Source organism: Hyla sarda, chromosome 5 (assembly GCF_029499605.1).
Source record: "Hyla sarda isolate aHylSar1 chromosome 5, aHylSar1.hap1, whole genome shotgun sequence".
In the NCBI taxonomy this organism is placed as follows: domain Eukaryota; kingdom Metazoa; phylum Chordata; class Amphibia; order Anura; family Hylidae; genus Hyla; species Hyla sarda.
Window position 1 is genome coordinate 358,142,113 of NC_079193.1, and position 21,317 is coordinate 358,163,429.

Here is a 21,317-nt window from a genome sequence, read left to right on the forward strand (position 1 = left end):
TATGGGAGTGCCAGAGATACCCAAGCGATATAATAATTAAATCCAATAATCCACAATGTTTCATACAATTGCAAAATAAAATGAATGCTACAGTAATGTAGGATATCCACCGTCCAAACCATGTGACACAACCTTGTTCTAAGCTGAAGGCTGTCCAGACATGATGGTAATGGAGGTACCCTGGTTGGAAAATACTGTTCTAGGCTATTAGGCTGTACACAAAAAAAAAAAAAAAATACTTCTAACCAGGAAGCCACTGCCCCCTAGTGGATATTGGAAGTTATTGCATATAACTGGTTGATTTTTGCTGCTTTGTTATAAATGAACAATCTCTTCAGTAATAAAATGTGTTTAATGATCATATACATTGGGAAATGATTCAACTGTACAAAACAAGGTAGGAAAATCAGGACTGAAAATAAATATATTTCTGATAAATAAAATAGCTATCTGACTGAAGCAGAAGTCATGTCCACTGTGTGCTCGGGTAACATGACGTGGGGTGTTTCCTCCGGGCCTGTGAGGCCAGTTTATGTCTGAGCTCTCGCACTTCTGACATTAGGGCACGTTCCTTACTCTCCAAGGTCTCTCTTCCTCGATCCAGAGAAACTACGAAAAGAAAAAGCACAGATTATATTTATATCTGTACATATCTCATTTCTATCTATATCTCATATCTATCTATCTATCTATCTATCTATCTATCTATCTCATATCTATCTATCTATCCATCTATCTCATATCTATATATCTTTCTATATCTCATATCTATCTATATCAAATCTATCTCTCATATCTATCTATCTAAACAAAGAATAAGTTGGCCAGCACTATTGATTCCAAACTATTATACGGACCTATTCTTTGTTTGTATTACACATATGGGGGAGTGGCTACCTCCATGTTGGTTCTTGCACCCCACCCACCTCTATCAGGTGTATATAAGGTGATTTGGATGTTCCAGATCTTGCAATGCCTGCTGATCTATTCACACAGAGGCATATTCATAGTGTAGGGTCCGGCCCAATGAGATCACCTTACCGTGGTGGGACGGTCCAAGCTATTTGGCCGCCAAATTGCAAGCTAAGTATCTCACTATTTCATTACTACACCATAGCTGAATAGCTTCTCATGTTGTATCTATATACTCATGTTTTATCTATATCTTTGTGCTAGCAGTGTGCTGCTGTATTCTCCTGTTGCTGTATCTATCTATCTATCTTTCTATCTATCTCCTATCTATCTCATATCATATCTATCTATCTCATATCATATCTATCTATCTCAGATCTATCTATATCTCATATCTATCTATCTTTCTATCTCATATCCTATCTATCTATCTCTCATATATCTATCTATATCTCATATCATATCTATCTATATCTCATATCTATCTATATCTCATATCTATCTATATCTCATATCTATCTATCTATCTCATATCTATCTATCTCATATCTATCTCTCTATCTATCTCATATCTCTCTATCTATCTCATATCTCTCTATCTATCTCATATCTCTCTATCTATCTCATATCTCATCTCTCTATCTATCTCATATCATATCTCTCTATCTATCTCATATCATATCTATCTCATATCATATCTATCTCATATCTATCTCATATCATATCTCTCTCATATCATATCTATCTCATATCATATCTATCTCATATCTATCTCATATCATATCTATCTCATATCATATCTATCTCATATCTATCTATCTCATATCTATCTATCTCATATCTATCTATCTCATATCTATCTATCTCATATCTATCTATCTATCTATCTCATATCTATCTACCTATTTGCTGTATTATAGTTTTTGCTTATGAAGGAAATCACAATGGTAGTGTAGATAAATCCTACAATTTGTCCTACATTACAATACCTGGTATAAAGTCTACCAGCCTAATGTGCTACTACTAAGCAGAAAAGACTGGTGAATCCTGGAAATAAAAGTCCAGTTTTCCTTATGAGGCTATGTTCACACGTGGACGTCCATGCTTCCGCTCAGATTCCTTTCTGCCAAGCTGGCAGACGATTTTTTGCAGTTTTGCCGATTCCTTCCAGAATGTGCGTGAAATTTGTTCAGAATTTATGCAGAATTTCTTGCTCTCAACACGCAGATTCCAGAAGAAATTCAGGGAGCCCTGTTTACTTCAATAGGACTCTGCTGAGGAATTCTATAAAAACCACTGACCTGTTCAACGTTTTTGCAGAATCCGCAATGCAGAATTCCCACAGTGGAAAATCGTCCATATGAATGGGACAGCGAAAATTCCATTCACCACAATGTTAACTTTATATAGCAGAATTTCCGAGCTGAATTTTTTTTTCTCCAAATTCTGCATGGAAATTCTGCCGTGTGAACATATCCGGAGAAAGTAACTCACAATGTGTGGATGAGCTGGAAGAAGAGACGTCATTTAAGCAAAGGTTTTGTGGTTTGTTCTGAGCTTCTTTCTCACCCTCCGGGGAATGTAGATTCACGTCACGAAGGCGGTCTGTAAAATAAAGCAAAGTATGAGACAGCCGGTCATATTGGGTGATGTGATGTGCGCCACAATAATAATAATCTGTAGCTTAGGCCTTTACTGACAATATCCTTCTGGTATAAAATTCTAAAAATCCATGATAACCTGCCAGTAAGTGTTGTGCAGCATCACCAAGAGAGCTATGGAACACTACATGGTGTATGGACATATTGGGGTCTTTAGAGCGGCGGTCTTCAACCTGCGGACCTCCAGATGTTGCAAAACTACAACTCCCAGCATGCCCGGACAGCCGTTGGCTGTCCGGGCATGCTGGGAATTGTAGTTTTGCAACTTCTGGAGGTCCGCAGGTTGAAGACCGCCGCTCTAAAACAACAGGTGCCCTTTTTAGCTGCTCTTTTTAGGTCCTGGCCACTGAGCTAATCAGTTTTAGTCCCAGAGCAATAGGAGAGGACCGACAGGTCAAGGAAAAGCACGAAATGTCCGAGAACCAGAAGAAAAAATATAACTGAACTCACCCTCGGACAGACAACCAAAGAGAAACCCAAAAAGGGTGGGAGCTGTGTCCCAATGGATCCTTCGAGAAAGAGATTTTACGGTAAGCATAAAAAATCTCCTTTTCTCTATCGGCTCCATTGGGGGACACAGACCATGGGACATACCAAAGCCATCCCTTGTTAGGTTAGGCAAGATGACATTTCAGACTGCATCCTACAAGGGTGGCGCATAGTGAAGCGACTTATTATAAATGAAAGATGGCGGGAAACTTATTTCAAGCTCGCTCACAAAGCCCTTAATGGTTTCAATATCCTCCCTTCTCCCGATCGAATAACATCTTGCCCGAAGTGCTCTACACCCCTGACTGACCTGTGGCATGGGATTTGGACGTGTACACACACCAAGACATACTGGCACATGATAATGTCTTACATTAAAATCGTATGGGATCTCATTTTACTTTATTCACCCAGAACCCTGCTGTTTCACCAATTCCGCCCCCCGAATGTAGCAGGATGTCCAGGACCTAGGGTCCCCCCATTGGTTCATATCACCTTGCACATAGCTCTCCGCTATCTTTTTGCTTCATGGCTTTCACCCTCAACACCAACTTTGGATATGGTTATTACGCAAATGATATTGTATTGCAGAATAGATAAATTAGACACGAGAGACATAAAAACACGAAAACAGAACAATTCTTTGAAAAGTGGAAGGTCTTTATTGTTTCCCAATACACTCCGACTGAGATTGCAGAAATCATTCGACCGTTTAGCGCAACGGAGTGGTATTGTATGGGTCTGTTGGGGGACACTCTGGGTGCCTTACGCTTACCTTCCTAAGAGTTAATTGTACGCCATCGTTCTCGGACATTGTGACAGCAAATGTGAATCTTAATAGAGGGTACTACATGATGGCCTATATGAGTCTTCCTGTATACCTAACGCAATTGCGTGAACGACTTCTGTATCCTGAGGCCCGCCACACCTTCCGGACTGCTCCTTATCTCAGGGACTGTTTATCGATGGAGAAGTGGCGAGTCTCGGAGAGGACTTTTCAGTGACTGGATGGGCTGAGCTATATGAGCAAATAGTTGTTCTTCTTTTCCTTTCTCATTTTACACAAAAAAGTTTTCCTCTTCTTACTCCTTTGCAAGGAGTATATTTCATGATCTCTATTTATTATGTATAACTGAAATAAAATGTGTTTAAAAAAAAAAAAAAAAACCCGGTTAGGCAGACGGCTGACCCACCGGCGCCTGCAGCACCTTCCGGCCCAGACTAGCATCAGCCAATGCGAAGGTATGAACCCAGTAAAACCTCGAGAAAGTATGCAAAGATGACCAGGTAGCCGCTTTGCAGATCTGCAAGGCTGAGGCCTTGTTCTGGAGAGCCCAAGATGCCCCAACACAACGGGTAGAATGAGCCAAAACCCTGAAGGGAGGGATCTTCCCCCTGCAGCGATAGGCTTCCGGAATGGCAGACCGGATCCACCGAGAAATGGTGGCCTTGGAAGCAGGTTGTCCCTTACGACAACATTCCGTAAGGACAAAAAAGGAATTGCACTGACGAAAGGAAGAGGTGACAGAGAGGTAGGACCGAACGGCCCCCACCACATCCAGATTGTAAAGGAGTAAACGCTCCTTGGGATGAGAAGGAGCAGGACAAAAGGACGATGTCCTCATTGAGATGAAAAGCCTTAGGCAAAAAGGAAGGATCTGGCCGGAAAACGACCTTGTCCTGGTGAATCACCAGAAACGGAGAACGGCAGGAGAGAGCTGCCAATTCGGACACTCTCCGAATAGAGGTGATAGCTATAAGAAACGCCACTTTCCAGGAAAGAAGGACACTTCCCTAAGAGGTTCAAAAGGGGGACCTTGGAAGACTTTAAGTCCCACGGAGGAGAAGGGGACCGATAAGGAGAGGCAGCATGTGCCACTACTTGAAGGAAGGTCCGGACATGAGAATTGGAAGCCAGAGGACGCTGAAAAAGAATAGAAAGAGCCGAAACCTGACCCTTGAGGGAACTGAGAGTCAATCCTGACTGCAAAAAGGAGAGAAGACGGGGAACAGAAAAAGTAACAGGAGAAAAAACCTGAGCTTCACACCAACGAAAATAAGACCGCCAGGTACAGTGGTAAATTTTTGCCGAAGAGGGCTTGTGAGCCTTGAGCATGGTGCGAATGACTTGGGAAGAGAAACCGCGGGCTCTCAAAACCGCGGTCTCAACCGCCACGCCGTCCAATGCAGCGACTGTAAATTGGGGTGGCAAAGAGGACCCTGGAGAAGTAGAGACTGGAGAGCCTCCCGAAACTGCTTCGCTAGTGAAGGAGACCGTGGGGACCGGGACTGAAAAAATCGATCCCTCAGAAGGGAGGCAAATTCGATGCCGTATCCGTTGGACACCACGTCCTTGACCCAGGAGTCCTGAATGTGTGTGGTCCAGATGTCTCGAAAGAGTAAGAGACGACCTCCCACCAGAGAAAAATCTGCGGGTGGGGGTTTCCCTTCATGCGTAAGTGGGTTTGCGTTGCCCGATTTGGCCGCATAACGGCCAGAACGGGTGAAGTCTGACTTCCAAGAAGGGCGCGCCCGGAATAAGGGAGCTTTCTTGTCCCGCGAAGGCGCCTATCTAGACCCTTTATTGGGGCCAAAAATCCGAAAGGACCGGAATGAGGAGGACTTCCTCTGAGAGGTAGTGCGGGCCTTATTTTGAGGCAATAAAGAACTCTTACTCCCCGTCGCCTCAGAGATAATCTCGTCAAGGCGCTTGCCAAAAAGACGGGAACCAGTAAATGGAAGCTCAGTGAGAGACTTCTTGGAGGCGGCATCCGCATCCCAATCCTCAAGCCACATGGAATGGCGGAGAGCCGCTAGGTTACCAACAGCAAAGGCAGCGCAGCGGGCTGACTGCATAGAAGCTGTACACAGAAAGTCCCCAGCTTTAGAGCATTGGAGAACCAGTGCAGAGAGATCCTCTGGGGAGGATCCCGCTAGGATACCCTGACGGAGTTGGGAACACCAAACCGTAAGGGCCTTGGACACCCAGGCAGAGGCGAAGGCGGGAAGAAGGGAAGAGCCTGCTGCTTCAAAGGCACACTTCGCTAAGGACTCTACCTCCTTGTCTGCCAGATCTTTGAAGGCAGACACCTCTGCTAGAGGCAGTGTAGTAGCCTTAGAGAGGCGGGAAACTGGTGGATCCACCGCAGGAGGGGAGGTCACCTTTGAAACAAGGTCCTTGGTGAATGGATACTGCATTTGAACCTTCTTTATTCCCGGGAACCTCTTGTCAGGATTTCTCCAGGCAGATTCCAGAAGGGTGTCAAACTCAGCGTGAGAGCTGAATATTTGAGGTGCTGGTTTAGCACGATGAAAGGATACTTCAGGAGTCACGTCCGAAGATCCTGGGTCCTTTAAGTGAAAGGTGTCTCTTATGGCCGCAACCAATGAGTTCACCGTATCAGCTGTATCCGAGCGGTCCTCTGAGTCAGATGCCGATTCGGAAGAGTCTTCTGCAAGTTCTCCAGGAGAATGTGAACGAGTGGAGGCAGCCCTGGAGGAGGGAGACACCGACCGGGTACGCGGCTCTGGAGAGGAGGAGCGGCGACCCGGGAATGTCCTCTGGAAGAGCGACGCTTGTGCCCAGATGAAACGGAGGGGCGGGACCCACGAGGGGAGCGCCCACGTCTACCTGAAGACTCACGGGAAGAGTCAGAGGAGGCACCCCTAGCACGCTTGTGAGGGCGTGAAGTACGTGGAGAAGGGGAGCCGGTCCCTCTAGGGGGCCGGCGTAGGGCAGACCTCTCCAAGGCAGACACCACGTTACGGGAGGCCTCAGCCACCGAACGGGAGACATAAGTCAAATCAGCCATATACTGAGATAGGGAAGAAACCCAGACTGGAGGGGCAGCCGAATCCACCGGGTCTGTAAGAGCATCCGGGGGAGCCAGGGGATCTGGGGGAGCAGTGGAGCAGGCAGAGCAAATGGGTTCAGCAGAACCAGGCATTTTGGAATTACAGCTGTTACAGACATAATTATAAACTAACGCTCCAGTTTTCTGTGCAGAGGGAGGAACAGTTCTGGGGATGGACATAGTGAAAAAAAAGAACTCTCTCACCCAAGTCTGTGACCTCAGGGCAGCTTCTGTGAGGAGAACTCCGCTCTAGCGTAGTAAGAGAAGGAAAAAATGCCGGCCAATAGCTAGAGGGGGGCGTGCCAGAAGCAGGAGCACTGCTGATTGGCCCCTGTCACCTCCAATCGCGCGCACAGCACTGATTGGAGGAAAATTCGCGCCTCACAGAAGCTCCGATGGCCTGGGTGGGCGGAGCTAGGGCGCCCTCCGCCGAAATACTGAACAAGAAGGTCAATAATGGCGCCCACTCCTTGTCCAGAGCGCACATGTCATTCGCATATGCACTCGCGGGGAAGCGAGCGGGCGAGACGCCGCCGGCAGCAGTTCGCTACCGAAAGCGAAAGTAAACTGGCGCTTTATGCGCCCGCATAGAAAAACACAGTGGCTGTCAGCCGCATACAGTAAAAACTCACACACACACATCCTTAAAAGGATAAGAAATACACTGTGCCCCCTTTCAAAATGCCACTGCTCACCCCCACCCCAGAATGCAATAAAGAAAAAAAACCTGTCCATGCCAGCCTTATTGATAAAAGGTGGGTAAAAAATGAGGGTCTCCAGAGGTTGCAAGACTGTACCTAAAGGAGAAGGGAAAATATACTTACCTCAGTCAGAAGAACTTACCTAATGAAGTCTTCTGTGAGGTCTTCAGTCAGCTTTCTGTCACCTGCATCACGCCCAGCTACCATGTGCGAGCGAGGCGAGCAGGGAATAGGGTGACCCGGACCCATAAGGTACAAACCCCAGGCGTTGACCGTTGGCGAGAGGGGGTTGACAGTACATAAACGTGATGTCTGTGTCCCCGCAATCGCAATGAAAACAGAAAATAAACAGAATAAAAAACCTAACACATCCCTAAAACTAGGAAAATAATAAAACATAAGACCTGGTCTGGAGAGAACTCCAGACCATGTTCACTTCCTTAGGACACTAAGCTAAAACTGATAAGCTCAGTGGCCAGTAAGCGGGTATATCCTGCTGGGAGGAGCCGACCTTTTTTGGTTACCATAGTGTGAAGCCTCCTAGTGACAGCAGCATACACCCATGGTCTGTGTCCCCAATGGAGCGGATAGAGAAATGGAGATTTTATGCGCTTACCGTAAAATCTCTTTCTCGTAGCCTTCATTGGGGTACACCTAACTGATGGGTATATGTTCTTGCCACTAGGAGGCGCTGACACTAGAAAGAAAAAAAAGTCGGTTCCTCCCTGGCAGGATATACCCGCCCACTGGAAGTGAGGCAATCAGTTTTGTCACAAAGAAGTAGGAGAAGCCGACAAAGACGTATGTCCGAAGGACCCCGTAAAAGAATCCCGGTGGACAGGTTCTTCCTAATTTGGTTTGTTGCCTCTAATCCAATCTCTGTTTATTATACTGTAATGATTCATTTTGGCTATATATCCAACGTATACATCTAGTGTAAAGCAGCCCTCGAATTATTATGTAAGATACAATGCTTTTGTTACATTGTAATCGAATGTTCATACATTTTAACTACTGTTGGAGTAGCTGCGACTACTCTTTATCTACTTTTTCTGTTGTGGAAAATGTTTGCTTCTGTTTTTCCTTACTGAAGAAAATTAATAAAAACTATTGAACGTAAAAAGAATCCCGGAAAATGACCCTGAAAAAGATCATCTGGACAAAAAAAGGAAGATATGAGTGGGTCCGGTGTCCCCCAATGAAGGCTACAAGAAAGATTTTACGGTAATCACAAAAAAAATCTCCTTTTCTCTATCGGCTCCATTGGGGGACACAGACTCTGGGTATATGCTGCTGACTCCAGGAGGCTTGACACTATGGTAACCAAAAAGTCGGCTCCTCCCAGCAGGATATACCCGCCTCCAGGCCACTGAGCAATTCAGTTTTTGCTTAGTGTCTTAAGGAGGTGGACATGGTCTGGTTTTCTCCAGACCAAGTCTCATATTTTTTTATTATATTAGGGAATGTGTTAGTTCTTTATTCCTTTTTATTTCTGTTTTCAGGTGGGGACTCAGGAACGCAATGTTCACTGTTTCCCCATTGTGAGAGGTGGCAGGCATCTTGGATGTACTGTTAACCCCCTCTCGCCAACGGTCAGCGCTTGGGGTTGTCCCTCATGGGTCCGGGTCCCCCTACCACCCTGTTCGCCTCGCTATGAGCTTGGCTTGCCGCAGGTGAAAAGGCTGACTGAAGACTACAGTCTGAAGACTTCTTTAGGTTGGTTCTTCAGCATGAGGTGAGTATCTTTTCTCCCTAGGTCTTGCAACAGCTGGAGACCCTCTGTTTTTTGCCCTATGCTGCAGAAGCTGGGGCTGGCCTGAATTATCTTATTTCCCTGCAGGGGGATTGTTTTGTATTATTGGGGGAGCAGTGGCTACAGTAAGGACAGTAAGGGGGCACTTTATTAAGTGCGTGTGAGTTTTATAGTGCACGCACCGCAGGCTTCTCCATGCGGGCGGGTGCACTTTTTACTTTCACTTTCGGCAGCCGCGGCTGCCGACGGCACTTGGCCCGATCCGTCCCCGGGTGCACAGAACTCACTGCAGGCGGCGTGTGCGCTCGGGGTTCGGAGCGGGCGCCATTACAGAGAGAGTCCCTCGGTATCCTTCGGCGGCCCGGCGGACATTAGCTCCGCCCACCTGGCAGCATAAGCGCCTCGGTAGCACAAAATGGCCTCCAATCAGCACGGTGCGCGTGCTGGGGCCGTGCAGGGGCCAATCACAGAGCTCCTTGCTCTGACCCGGCCTCTTCCTTCTATTGGCCGGCGTCTTTTCTCTCTTCCCTCAGCACGCTGCGGAGTTCTCCTCACAGCAGCTGCCATGGGACACAGATTTGGGTGAGACTGTTCATTTTTTTTGTCATGTCCGTGTCCAGAACTGTTCCTCCCTCTAAGCAGATATCGGGAATATTAGTTACCCATTACGCTTGTAAAAACTGCTCTGCAAAAATGCCAGGTTCTGCTGAACCCACTTGTTCTGCCTGCTCCACTGCTCCCCCAGACCCCCCTGCTATTTCTAAGCCAGATGCTCCTTCAGACCCGGTGGGTTTGGCCCGCCCCTCCAGCCTGGGTTTCCTCCCTCTCTGTCTATATCCGACTTGGCACAGGTCTCCCGTTCTGTGGTGACTGCCTTGGAGAGGTCTACCCTTCACCGGCCCTCTAGAAGGTCCCGTTCCCCTTCTCCCTACGCTTCACATAAGCGTAATAGGAGTGTCTCCTCCGACTCTTCCCCCGAGTCTTCTGGTAGACACGGGCGTTCCTCTCGCAGGTCTCGCTCGACCACTTCTTCAGGCCACACACGTCACTCTTCCGGAGGACGTTCCCGTGGTCGCCGCTCTGGCTCTCCTGAGCCACGTACCAGGTCGGAGTCTCCCTCTTCCAGGGCCGCCTTCGCTCGTTCGCACTCTCCTCGAGAGCTAGCGGCCGAGGGTTCCGATTCGGCATCCGATTCGGAGAATCGTTCGGACTCAGTGGACACGGTGAACTCATTGGTTTTGGCCATAAGAGACACCTTTAACCTAGAGGACCCAGGAACTTTGGACGCAGCTCCAGAAGTATCCTTTCATCGTGCTCGACTGGCAACCAAGGTGTTCAGCTCTCACGCTGAATTTGAGGCCATTCTAGAATCTGCCTGGAAGCACCCTGAGAAGAAATTTCAGGGACTGAAGAAAGTCCGAGCGTGTATGCCTCCTGCTGACACTAGCTAAAACTGATTACCTCACTTCCAGTGGACGGGTATATCCTGCCAGGGAGGAGCCGACTTTTTTTCTTTCTAGTGTCAGCGCCTCATAGTGGCAAGAGCATATACCCATCAGTAAGGTGTCCCACAATGAAGAGCGACCGAGAAATATATAGTTATTATACACACAGAAGGAACTTCATTGGGGAACACAGGAACCGTGTTTTAGCTATGCCTCCAAATGAAGAGACTGTAAAATCTTTCTTGTGGCCCCCAATGAAGTGATCAAGAAAAAAAAAAAAGTGTGTGTGTGTATGTATATGTATATATATATACAAAAAAAGAGGATTGCAGCAGCACACATTGGTCAAAAAAATTGAGGCTCTTAGCGCACTTTTTGATCAAAACGTGTCCCCCATCCACCACGGGGAGGTGGCCTCATTTAGGATGGGAACCTAGCACAAATTCTGAGCCTAACACTCAACTATCCACTCACCTCTGCTGGGCATATAGCCTCTGACTGGGTGACATGCTGGATCCATTTAAAACTCTCACAGGTGGAGTTTTAAATGGATCCAGCATGTCACCCAGTCAGAGGCTATATGCCCAGCAGAGGTGAGTGGATAGTTGAGTATTAGGTTCAGAATTTGTGCTAGGTTCCCATCCTAAATGAGGCCACCTCCCCGTGGTGGATGGGGGACACGTTTTGATCAAAAAGTGCGCTAAGAGCCTCAATTTTTTTGACCAATGTGTGCTGCTGCAATCCTCTTTTTTTGTATACTCTGATGCCATGGCAGTGTGCATCCGTGTATTAGGCTGTTGTGCTGGCTATCTTTCTTTTTTCTTGTGTATATATATATATATATTTATTACCGATACCGATAATCGGTGCAGGTTAGGGCCGATAGCCGATAACTTATACCGATATTCCAGTATAAGTTATCGGCTATTTAACCCCCTGCGACACCGCTGCAGATCATTGATTTAAAGTGGGCGCTTTAAATCAATGATCTGCAGTGGCTTTTGCGGGGCCATAGGCCGCCGCCGCCACCCGCTTCTCTCTCCCTACCTGTCAGGGTGGTCCGGGCCATCCTTCCTTCCTGTAGTGTCCGGGGCGTTCCGGGTGAAGATTGAAACGGTCCGCGCTGTCCTTCTTCTCCGGCGGTCATCTTCTCCACTCCGGGCAGGCTCCGGCCTAGTAACGCTGCATAGACGCCGCTGCTCAGTGACGCCCGTACGCAGCGACGCACCTGACGTCACGGCGCAGCGGCGTCTATGCAGTGTACTAGGCCGGAGCCTGCCCGGAGTAGAGAAGATGACCGCCAGAGAAGAAGGACAGCCCGGACCGGTTCACCCTCCACCCGGAACGCCCCCGGACACTACAGGAAGGAAGGATGGATGGCCCGGACCACCCCCATTACGGGTAAGTTAAATCGCCCTTATGGCGACTAAACATGAATTTTATTCACTATGTTTTAATATTGTTTTATGATTATTTGTGATCACGGTATTTTACACTGTTTTGATATTGTAACCTAATTAATTATGCAAAACTATTGCACATGTTTCACCCCTATATATTGTAAGCACTTGCACATGTTATTTGCTTGACAAAGACCATGAGAGACGGTTGAAACGTCGTGGCATCTGATGAATAAAGCCTGACACGCTTTCATCTAAATCGGAGTGCTGCTGTTTTGCTTTGCTGCCTGTTTGTGGGGGCTCTTGACCTGGGCCCGACCAGCTTGCACCCGTGGACAACCCGGGAGTGCGGTCCTTTTTGTTGAACTGTATATATATATATATATATATATATATATATATCTCTACACACTTATACATACACTACATATATGTAGCGCACAGAGCTCTACAGTGTGAGGATTTAAATGGATACTCCAGTGCTCCAGCGTTCTGAACATTTTGTGGCCCCCCTCGTGACGCCCCCCTCCATTCATGTCTAAGGGAGGGGGCGTGTCGGACTGAGGGGTCCCATAGACATTAATGGAGGGGGCGTGTCGGCCGGAGGTGTCCCATAGACATTAATGGAGGGGGCGTAGCTGTGACATCACGATCACAAGGACCCGGTGTTTGTTTAGAACGCCGGGTGCTGCGGGAGGTCATGGGGGTCCCGCTGCTGGTATACGGGATAAGATGTCTAGCAGCGTAGTACCCCTTTAATGAACAGCAGCCCTAAAGGAAAACTGTCAGACAGTTCACCCACACTAAACACAATACATTGGTTTGTAGTGTGGGTGAAAAGGAGTCCATACAGGGGTCACTTATTTTCGTCCACTGGCCGCCAAGTTATGCCCCTATAAAGTTCCTTTCTTTGGTGTATGACTCGCGCTTTCAAGGTGGGTCCCCCGCCGGCAGTCTACCTCCCGCACTGAAGTTTCTTAGCCCATCCCCGTTGTTTGCATATTCATTATCTTCAACTCCACCTCCTAGTGATGTGGAGTCACATGTCCCCTGAGCGCAGTGCTCTGTCTACAGAGCGCATGCGCATGAAGATTTTACCCAGCTGCTGAATGCTGTGAATGGAACCGATGCACGTGCAGCGGCACTACGCAGAGCGAGAACAGTACACAGAGCTCTGGCGTCATCAGGATGTGAGAGCTGGGTAAAATCTTCATGCGCTCTGCAGACAGAGCACTGCACTCAGGAGACATGTGACTCCACATCACTAGGGCGTGGAGATGAAGATAATGAATATGCAAACAACGGGGGCGGGCTAAGAAACTTCAGTGCGGGAGGCAGACGGCCGGCGGAGGACCCACCTTGAAAGCGCGAGTCATAGACCAAAGAAAGGAACTTTACAGGGGCATAACTCGCCGGCCAGTGGACGAAAAAAAAGTAAGTGACCCCTGTATGGACTCCTGTTCATCCACACTACAACCCAGTGTATTGGTTTACAAGGTAGAACGTCCAGCACACAATGTCCGTTGCAATATGGTTTATTGGCATAAAAGCTGATACATGAACAGAACAGAGCGTAAGCCTACGCGTTTCGGGTGACAAGGCCCTTAGTCATGGCAGTGTATTGGTTTAGTGTGGGTGAACTGGCTGACAGTGAAAGAAAGGCTGTCCTAGGTCTTTGTTCATTGGCCATGTCTGGGATTGCAGATGAGCTCCATTTACTTCAGAGCCAAACTGTAATACCAGACACAACCCATGGACAGATGTGGTGCTGTAACAAGAATTTTTTTTTCTTTTTTCTATTGCTGGACAACCCAAATTATCAAGTTATGGCTGGTTTTAGGTTTTGCAGTGTACATTCAACATTGTGGGCACTTTTCTGGAAAATGCTTATGGTTCAGCACTGTGCACAATCATTTTTCGTGCTTTTATTTTGATTTTGGTGCTGGATTACCTCCACCGAGTGGCCGTTCTCTGTTCCCCAATCGCTTTTAATTGTGCATTAGAACCTGTAGCCAGCGCAAGAACCAGCATAACGTGAAGCTACAGAATTGGGTCTTATGCTGACTACAGATGCTTTGGACATAAAGTGGGAAGTTACACACGGCGGCGAACGGGGAGAACAGGCGCTCGGTGAAGCTATTCTGACTCAAAACCCGAAATAAAAGCAATTTAGAAAAATTATTTTTGGGCACAGTGCAGCACTATAATCAGTTTTTATAAAACTTAAGAGATACACTTTAAAGGGGTACTCCGGTGGAAATTTTTTTTTTTTTTTAAATCAACTGGTGCCAGAAAGTTAAACAGATTTGTAAATGACTTCTATTAAAAAATCTTTGCCCTTCCAGTACTTTTTAGCAGCTGTATGCTACAGAGGAAATTATTTTCTTTTTGAATTAGTTTTTTGTCTTTTCCACAGTGCTCTCTGCTTACACCTTATGCCTGTATCAGGAACTGTCCAGAGCAGGAGAAAACCCCCATAGCAAACCTGTGCTGCTCTGGACAGTTCCTGATACAGGCATCAGGTGTCAGCAGAGAGCACTGTGGACAAGACAAAAAACAAATTCAAAAAGTAAAGAATTTCCTCTGTATACAGCTGCTATAAAGTACTGGAAGGGTAAAGATTTTTTAATAGAAGTGATTTACAAATCTCTAACTTTCTGGCACCAGTTGATTTAGTAAAAAATGTTTTTCCACCGGAGTACCCCTTTAAGATCAGAGAGAACTTTTTAGCAAGCAAACCTAAAACACTGTGTATACAGACCAGAATATTCACTCTCGGTCTCCGGCAGGACGTCCTCTGGCTGCACCTCTTGCACTAGGCCTTTATGTAAAAACTTCCTCCTTTCTGCATCTAATGCGGATTGTGAGAGCTGCTCAGTTTCCAGCTGTGACCGTCTGCTCGATACTTCTGCCCACTGAGAATAAACATCACAATATAGAAATGCCTTCTCTTTCAATGGTGAAAGCAAAATATACCAGATCAATACATAAATATATATTAAAGGGGTACTCCGGTGGAAAACTGTTTTTTTAAATCAACTGGTGCCAGAAAGTTAAACAGATTTGTAAATTACTTTTATTAAAAAAATCTTAATCCTTCCAGTACTTATCAGCTGCTGTATGCTCCAGAGGAAGTTCTTTTATTTTTGAATTTCCTTTCTGTCTGACCACAGTGCTCTCTGCTGACACCTCTGTCCGTGTTAGGAACTGTCTAGAGCAGGAGAAAATCCCCATAGCAAACCTATCCTGCTCTGGACAGTTCCTGACATAGACAGAGGTGTCAGCAGAGAGCACTGTGGTCAGACAGAAAAGAAATTCAAAAATAAAAGAACTTCCTATGTAGTATACAGCAGCTGATAAGTTCTGGAAGGATTCATATTTTTAAATAGAAGTAATCTGCAAATCTGTTGAATTTTACGGCACCAGTTGATTTAAAAAAAATAAAATAAATAATAATTGTTTTCCACCGGAGTACCCCTTTAAGGCTTTATATAATGCGGCCTATTAAAAGATTTTTACATAGAAGTCATTTACAAATCTGTATAAACTTTCTGACACCAGTTTATTTAAAAAACATTTTGTTTCCTCTTGAGTACCCTTTAAAGAATCAGCATCGTTACATGGAACAATGATCTTGTGGGTTCCAACCAGGGTGCTTCCAGCTATTGCAAAACAACAACTCCCAGCATGCCCATGGGCATGCTGGGAATTGTAGTTTTGCAACAGCTGTAAGCACTCTGGTTGGGAAACGTGGATCTAAAGGGTTTAAAACGTCGCTTCTGGTAGCTGTCTGGTCCCTGATTTTTTGGGTGCAATGACAGCACCAAGGAGAGCACCATGATGAAAATGTAGGTTGGGGGGGTGGGCAGGGAACAAAGAGTCCTGTGACAGCCTGAACATGAAGAAATCCTATTACAGCATGTACGCTCCTCCGTCAACTCGCTGTAATAGGGCCCTCCATGTAGGAATGTATAGAATATTGGTAATGATGACATTTATAATAGGAGAACACTGGATATCTCTGATATAGCAGTATATGGACAGGGGGTTACAATCGCTTATTTCCCTTGCCTTTCTCTCCTCCAGTTCCTTTAGGACATCGCACAACTGCTTCTCCTGCTCCTTGATGCTCTCCGCTAACTTGGCCACGTCTTCATAATGTTTCCCACGATGCACGTCATCCTGCTTCTGTTTCTGAAGAGCCTGGAGCTTCCACTCAGTCTCTGAACATAACCGGTCGGCTTTGGCCAAACTCTCTTCCAGCAACTGTGGAAAAGACAAAAAAAAAAAAGTGCATGCCCTGTGAAAAGTACTAGAAATACTTATAATCAATCTGTAGAAGTAATTTTTACCCCAATATGTAGTAAAATGGCAAAAAAAATATATATATATAATTTTAAAAAAAAGGAGATTTTTGTACACTTACCGTAAAATCTCTTTCTCGAAGGATCCATTGGGGGACACAGACCGTGGGTGTATGCTGCTGTCTCTAGGAGGTGTGACAATATGGTAATAAAAAAAGTCGGCTCCTCCCAGCAGGATATACCAGCCTTCAGGCTCTGAGCTAGTCAGTTTAAGTTCCAGAGCAATAGGAGGAGACCATCAGGTCAAAGAAAAACCCCCAAAACTGTCCGAGAACCAGAAGAAAAAACATAACTGAACACACCCTCGGACAGAGAACCAAGGGAAACCCCAAAAAGGGCGGGAGCTGTGTCCCCCAATGGATCCTTCGAGAAAGAGATTTTACGGTAAGTGTACAAAAATCTCCTTTTCTCTATCGGCTCCATTGGGGGACACAGACCGTGGGACATACCAAAGCCGTCCCTTGGGTGGGCAGATAAGCAGTCAGGCCGTTCCACTGCCGCCTGCAACACTGTACAGCCCAGACTAGCATCAGCCGATGCGAAGGTATGAACTCAGTAGAAACTTGAGAACGTGTGCAAAGACGACCAGGTAGCCGCCTTGCAAATCTGCGAGGCCGAGGCACTATTCTGGAGAGCTTAGGATGCCCCAACAGAATGGGCAGAATGAGCCACAACTCTGAAAGGAGGAATCTTCCCCTTACAGCGATAGGCTTCTGAAATGGCGGACCAAATCCACCGAGAATTGGTGGCCTGGGAAGCAGGTTGTCCCTTGCGACGACCTTTCGTAAGGACGAAAAAGGAATCACACTGACGAAACGAAGAAGTGATAGAGAGATAAGACCGAACAGCCCGAACTACATCCAGCTTGTGTAGTAAGCGCTCCTTAGGATGAGAAGGAGCAGGACAAAAGGACGGGAAGACAATGTCCACATTGAGATGAAAAGCCGAGACCACCTTAGCAAAAAGGAAGGATCCAGCCGGAAAACAACCTTGTCCTGATGGATCATCAGAAACGGAGAAAGGCAGGAAGAAGCTGCTAATTCCGACACCCTCCGGATGGAGGTGATAGCAACATGAAACGTCACTTTCCCAGAATGAAGGCGGAGAGACACCTCTCTAAGGGGCTCAAAGGGTGCACCCTGGAGGGTACACAGAACCAAATTTAAGTCCCAAGGGGGAGAGGGTGACCGATAAGGAGGAACAGCATGCGGCACTCCTTGAAGAAAGGTCCGGACATGAGAATTAGAAGCCAGGGGCCGCTGGAAAAGAACAGCAAGGGCTGAAGCCTGACCTTTAAGTGAACTGAGAGACAACCCCAGTTCCAACCCCGACTGCAAAAAGGAGAGAAGACGGGGAACCGAGAAGGGTACCGGGGAGAAGTCCTGAGCTTCACACCAACGAAAATAAGACCGCTAAGTACGGTTGTAAATTCTTGCGGAGGAGGGCTTACGAGCCCTGAGCATGGTGTGAATGACTTGGGAAGAGAACCCGCGGGCCCTCAAAATCGCGGTCTCAACCGCCACGCCATCAAATGCAGCGACTGTAAATTGGGGTGGCAAAGAGGACTCAGAGAGCGGCCAGGGCTTGAGGGTCCCGGGACTTGGACACAAAAGGAAGGATCTTCCGATTGTGCCGGGACACAAAGAGGTCCACGTCCGGAATGCCCCAGAGGTCGCGGAGTTGCGCGAAGACCTCCGGATGAAGAGACCACTCGCCGGGGTCGGATGAGGACCGACTGAGGAAGTCCGCTTCCCAATTGAGCACCCCCGGAATATGAATCACCGAAATGGCTGGAACCTTGCTCTCCGCCCAGGGGAGAATCATGGTCACCTCGGCCATGGCTGCCGAGCTGCGAGTGCCGCCCTGCCGATCTACGTACGCCACGGCCGAGGCGTTGTCCGACTAAACGCGGACAGGACGGGACTGGAGACGGAACTCCCAATGAAGAAGACAAGAAGAATCGCCCGTAATCCCAATATGTTTATCGGAAGAAGGGCCTCCTGGGGGGAACAGAGCCCCTGAACTGTCCAATCGCTGAACACGCCGCCCCAGCCCGACGGGCTGGCATCCGTTGTAACAACCTGCCAGTGAAGGGGAAGAAACGACCGCCCTTGGAGAAGAAGGGGGGAGCGGAGCCACCAGAGCAGAGACTGACGGATCCTGCGAGGGAGACCAATCTGACGATCGAGGGACAGGGGGGACCTGCTCCATCGGAAGAGAATCGCCAGTTGAAGGGGACGGTAATGAAACTGGGCAAAGGGTACAGCCTCCATAGTTGCCACCATCCGACCTAGTACCTCCATACAAGTGCGGATGGAGACTGATACCTGGGTCCGAAGGGAGCGGACCCCCGACCGGAGCGCCAGACGTTTGTCCGGCGGAAGACAAATTCGGGCAGAGGCCGAATCGAAGTCCCAGGTAGAGACTGGGTAGGACGGAGAACTGACTTGTCCTGGTTGGCCATCCACCCGAAGCGAGTCAGAGTGTGGAGAGTGACGTCCAGATTCTCTAGAGTCTGGGCTCTGGTTGGAGCCTTGATGAGAAGGTCGTCCAGATAGGGTATCACTGAGATTCCCCTCGACCGTAACAGGCCCATTACTGGCGCAAGGATCTTTGTAAAGACCCGAGGAGCAGTGGCTAGTCCGAAGGGGAGGGCTACGAATTGAAAGTGCCCCTCCGGAACCGCAAAGCGGAGGTACCGATGATGGCCTGGGAATATCGGCACATGGAGGTAGGCGTCCACCACCGAACGGGGAGATTCCATTCAGAAGTGGCGGATGAGAAGGTGACCGTTGAGACGCTTGAGGTCTAAGATTGGTCGCACAGAACCGTCCTTCTTGGGGACCACAAAAAGATTTGAATAGAAACCCCGAAACAGTTCCCCTGGAGAAATGGGAACGATAACCCCCTGGAGAAGCAGAGACTGGAGAGCCGCTCGAAATTGCTTCGCCAGAGGAGGAGACCGGGGGGCCCGGGAGCGAAAAAAGCGATCCCTTGGAAGGGAGGCGAATTCGATTCGGTAACCACTGGACACCACGTCCTGAATGTGTGAAGTCCAGATGTCTCGAAAAAGCAAGAGACGACCTCCCACCCGAAAAGAAACCGCGGGTGGGGGCCTCACTTCATGCAGAAGTGGGTTTGCGGTTGCCTGAATTGGGCGCAAAACGGCCGGACCGGTTGGAGTCCGACTCCAAGACGGGCGTGCCCGGAACGAGGGAACCTTCTTGTCCCGCGAGGGCGCCTGCCCGGACCCTCTGCCTGAGCCAGAGGTCCGAAAGGAAAAGGACTTCCTTTGGGAAGTAGGGCAAGCCTCATTTTGAGGTAACAAGGAACTCTTACCTCCCGTTGCCTCAGAGATAATCTCATCAAGGCATTTGGCAAAAAGGCGGCCACCCGTAAAGGGAAACTCAGGAGAGACCTTTTGGAAGCGGCATCCGCATTCCGAGCGTTATGCCACATAGAGCGGCGGAGAACCGCTAGGTGACCCATAGCAAAGGCAGAACAACGGGCTGACTGCATGGAAGCTGTGCACAGGAGATCCGCAGCTTTAGAGCATTGGAGAGCCAGAGCAGATAGATCCTCTGGAGGGGATACCGCTAAGATATCCTGGTGGAGCTCTTGGCACCACTCCGACAGGGCCTTGGACACCCGTGTCGAGGCGAAGATGGGAAGAAGAGAAGAGCCAGCTGTGTCAGAAGCAAACGTCGCTAAGGATTCTACTTTCTTGAAGGCAGCGGCATCTGCCCAAGGCAGTGTAGTCGCCTTAGAGATCCGGGAGATTGGTGGATCCACTGAGGGAGGGGAAACCACCTTAGTGACATAGTCCTTGTCAAATGGATAACTGTCTTGAATCGTCTTGATTCCCGGGAACCTCTTGTCTGGATGTTTCCATGCAGATTCCAGAATGTCGTCAAGGTCAGCGTGAGAGCTGAACCTTTGAGGTGCTGGCTTAACACGATGAAAGGATACTCCTGGATTGACATCCGAAGATCCTGGGTCCTCCAAGTGAAAGGTGTCTCTTATGGCTGTCACCAATGAGTACACCGTTGCAATTGAGTCCGAGCGGTCCTCTGAGTCAGATGCCGGCTCGGAAACCTCGTCCACCAGATCACCAGGGGAATGTGAATGAGTAGAGGCAGTCCTGGAGAAGGGCGACCCTGATCGGGTACACGGCTCTGGCGACTTGAGAACGTCCTCTGGAGGAGCGACGTTTGTGCCCAGATGACGGGGGGAGGGGAGTTGGGGGCGGGACCCACGAGGGGAACGCTCACGTCTATCTGAAGACTCAATAGAAGAGTCAGACGAGGCACCCCTAGTACTCTTGTGAGAGCGTAAAGTATGTGGAGACGAGTAGCGGGCCCTCTCAGAGGCCCTGCGCAGGGTAGACCCCTTCAAGGCGGACACCACTTCCCGGGAGGCCTCAGCCACCGAACGGGAGACTTGGGTCAAGTCAGCCATATACCGGGTCAGGGAAGAAACCCAGGCTGGTGGAGCGGCTGAATCCACCGGAACCGAAAGGGTACCAGGGGGTACTAGGGGGTCTGGGAGAGCAGTGGAGCAGGCAGGTCAAGTGGGCTTAGCAGAGCCAGGCATCTTTTTATTACAGTGCCTACGGGCAAAATAAATCACTGACGTTCCAGGATATTATTTTAGAGGGAGGAAAGCCCTGGGTACTGACATAATGAGAAAAAAAGACAGGGACTTTCTCACCCTAGTCTGTGACCCTAGGCAGCTGCAG

At 48.1% G+C, this 21,317-nt stretch overlaps 1 protein-coding gene across 1 annotated transcript in view; it reads right to left on the reverse strand.

The window, feature by feature from the left end:
- Positions 1-316: 316 nt before the first annotated feature.
- Positions 317-21,317, reverse strand: part of TBC1D31 (TBC1 domain family member 31) — an 88,651-nt gene continuing 67,650 nt past the window's right edge. Inside the window, exons 19-22 of the mRNA XM_056522717.1 lie at positions 16,287-16,481; positions 14,977-15,130; positions 2,407-2,517; positions 317-609 (exon numbers count right to left, since the gene is read on the reverse strand). Coding sequence (XP_056378692.1) covers positions 467-609; positions 2,407-2,517; positions 14,977-15,130; positions 16,287-16,481 — 603 coding nt within the window. The 3' untranslated portion in view covers positions 317-466. The remainder of the gene's footprint in view (positions 610-2,406; positions 2,518-14,976; positions 15,131-16,286; positions 16,482-21,317) is intronic.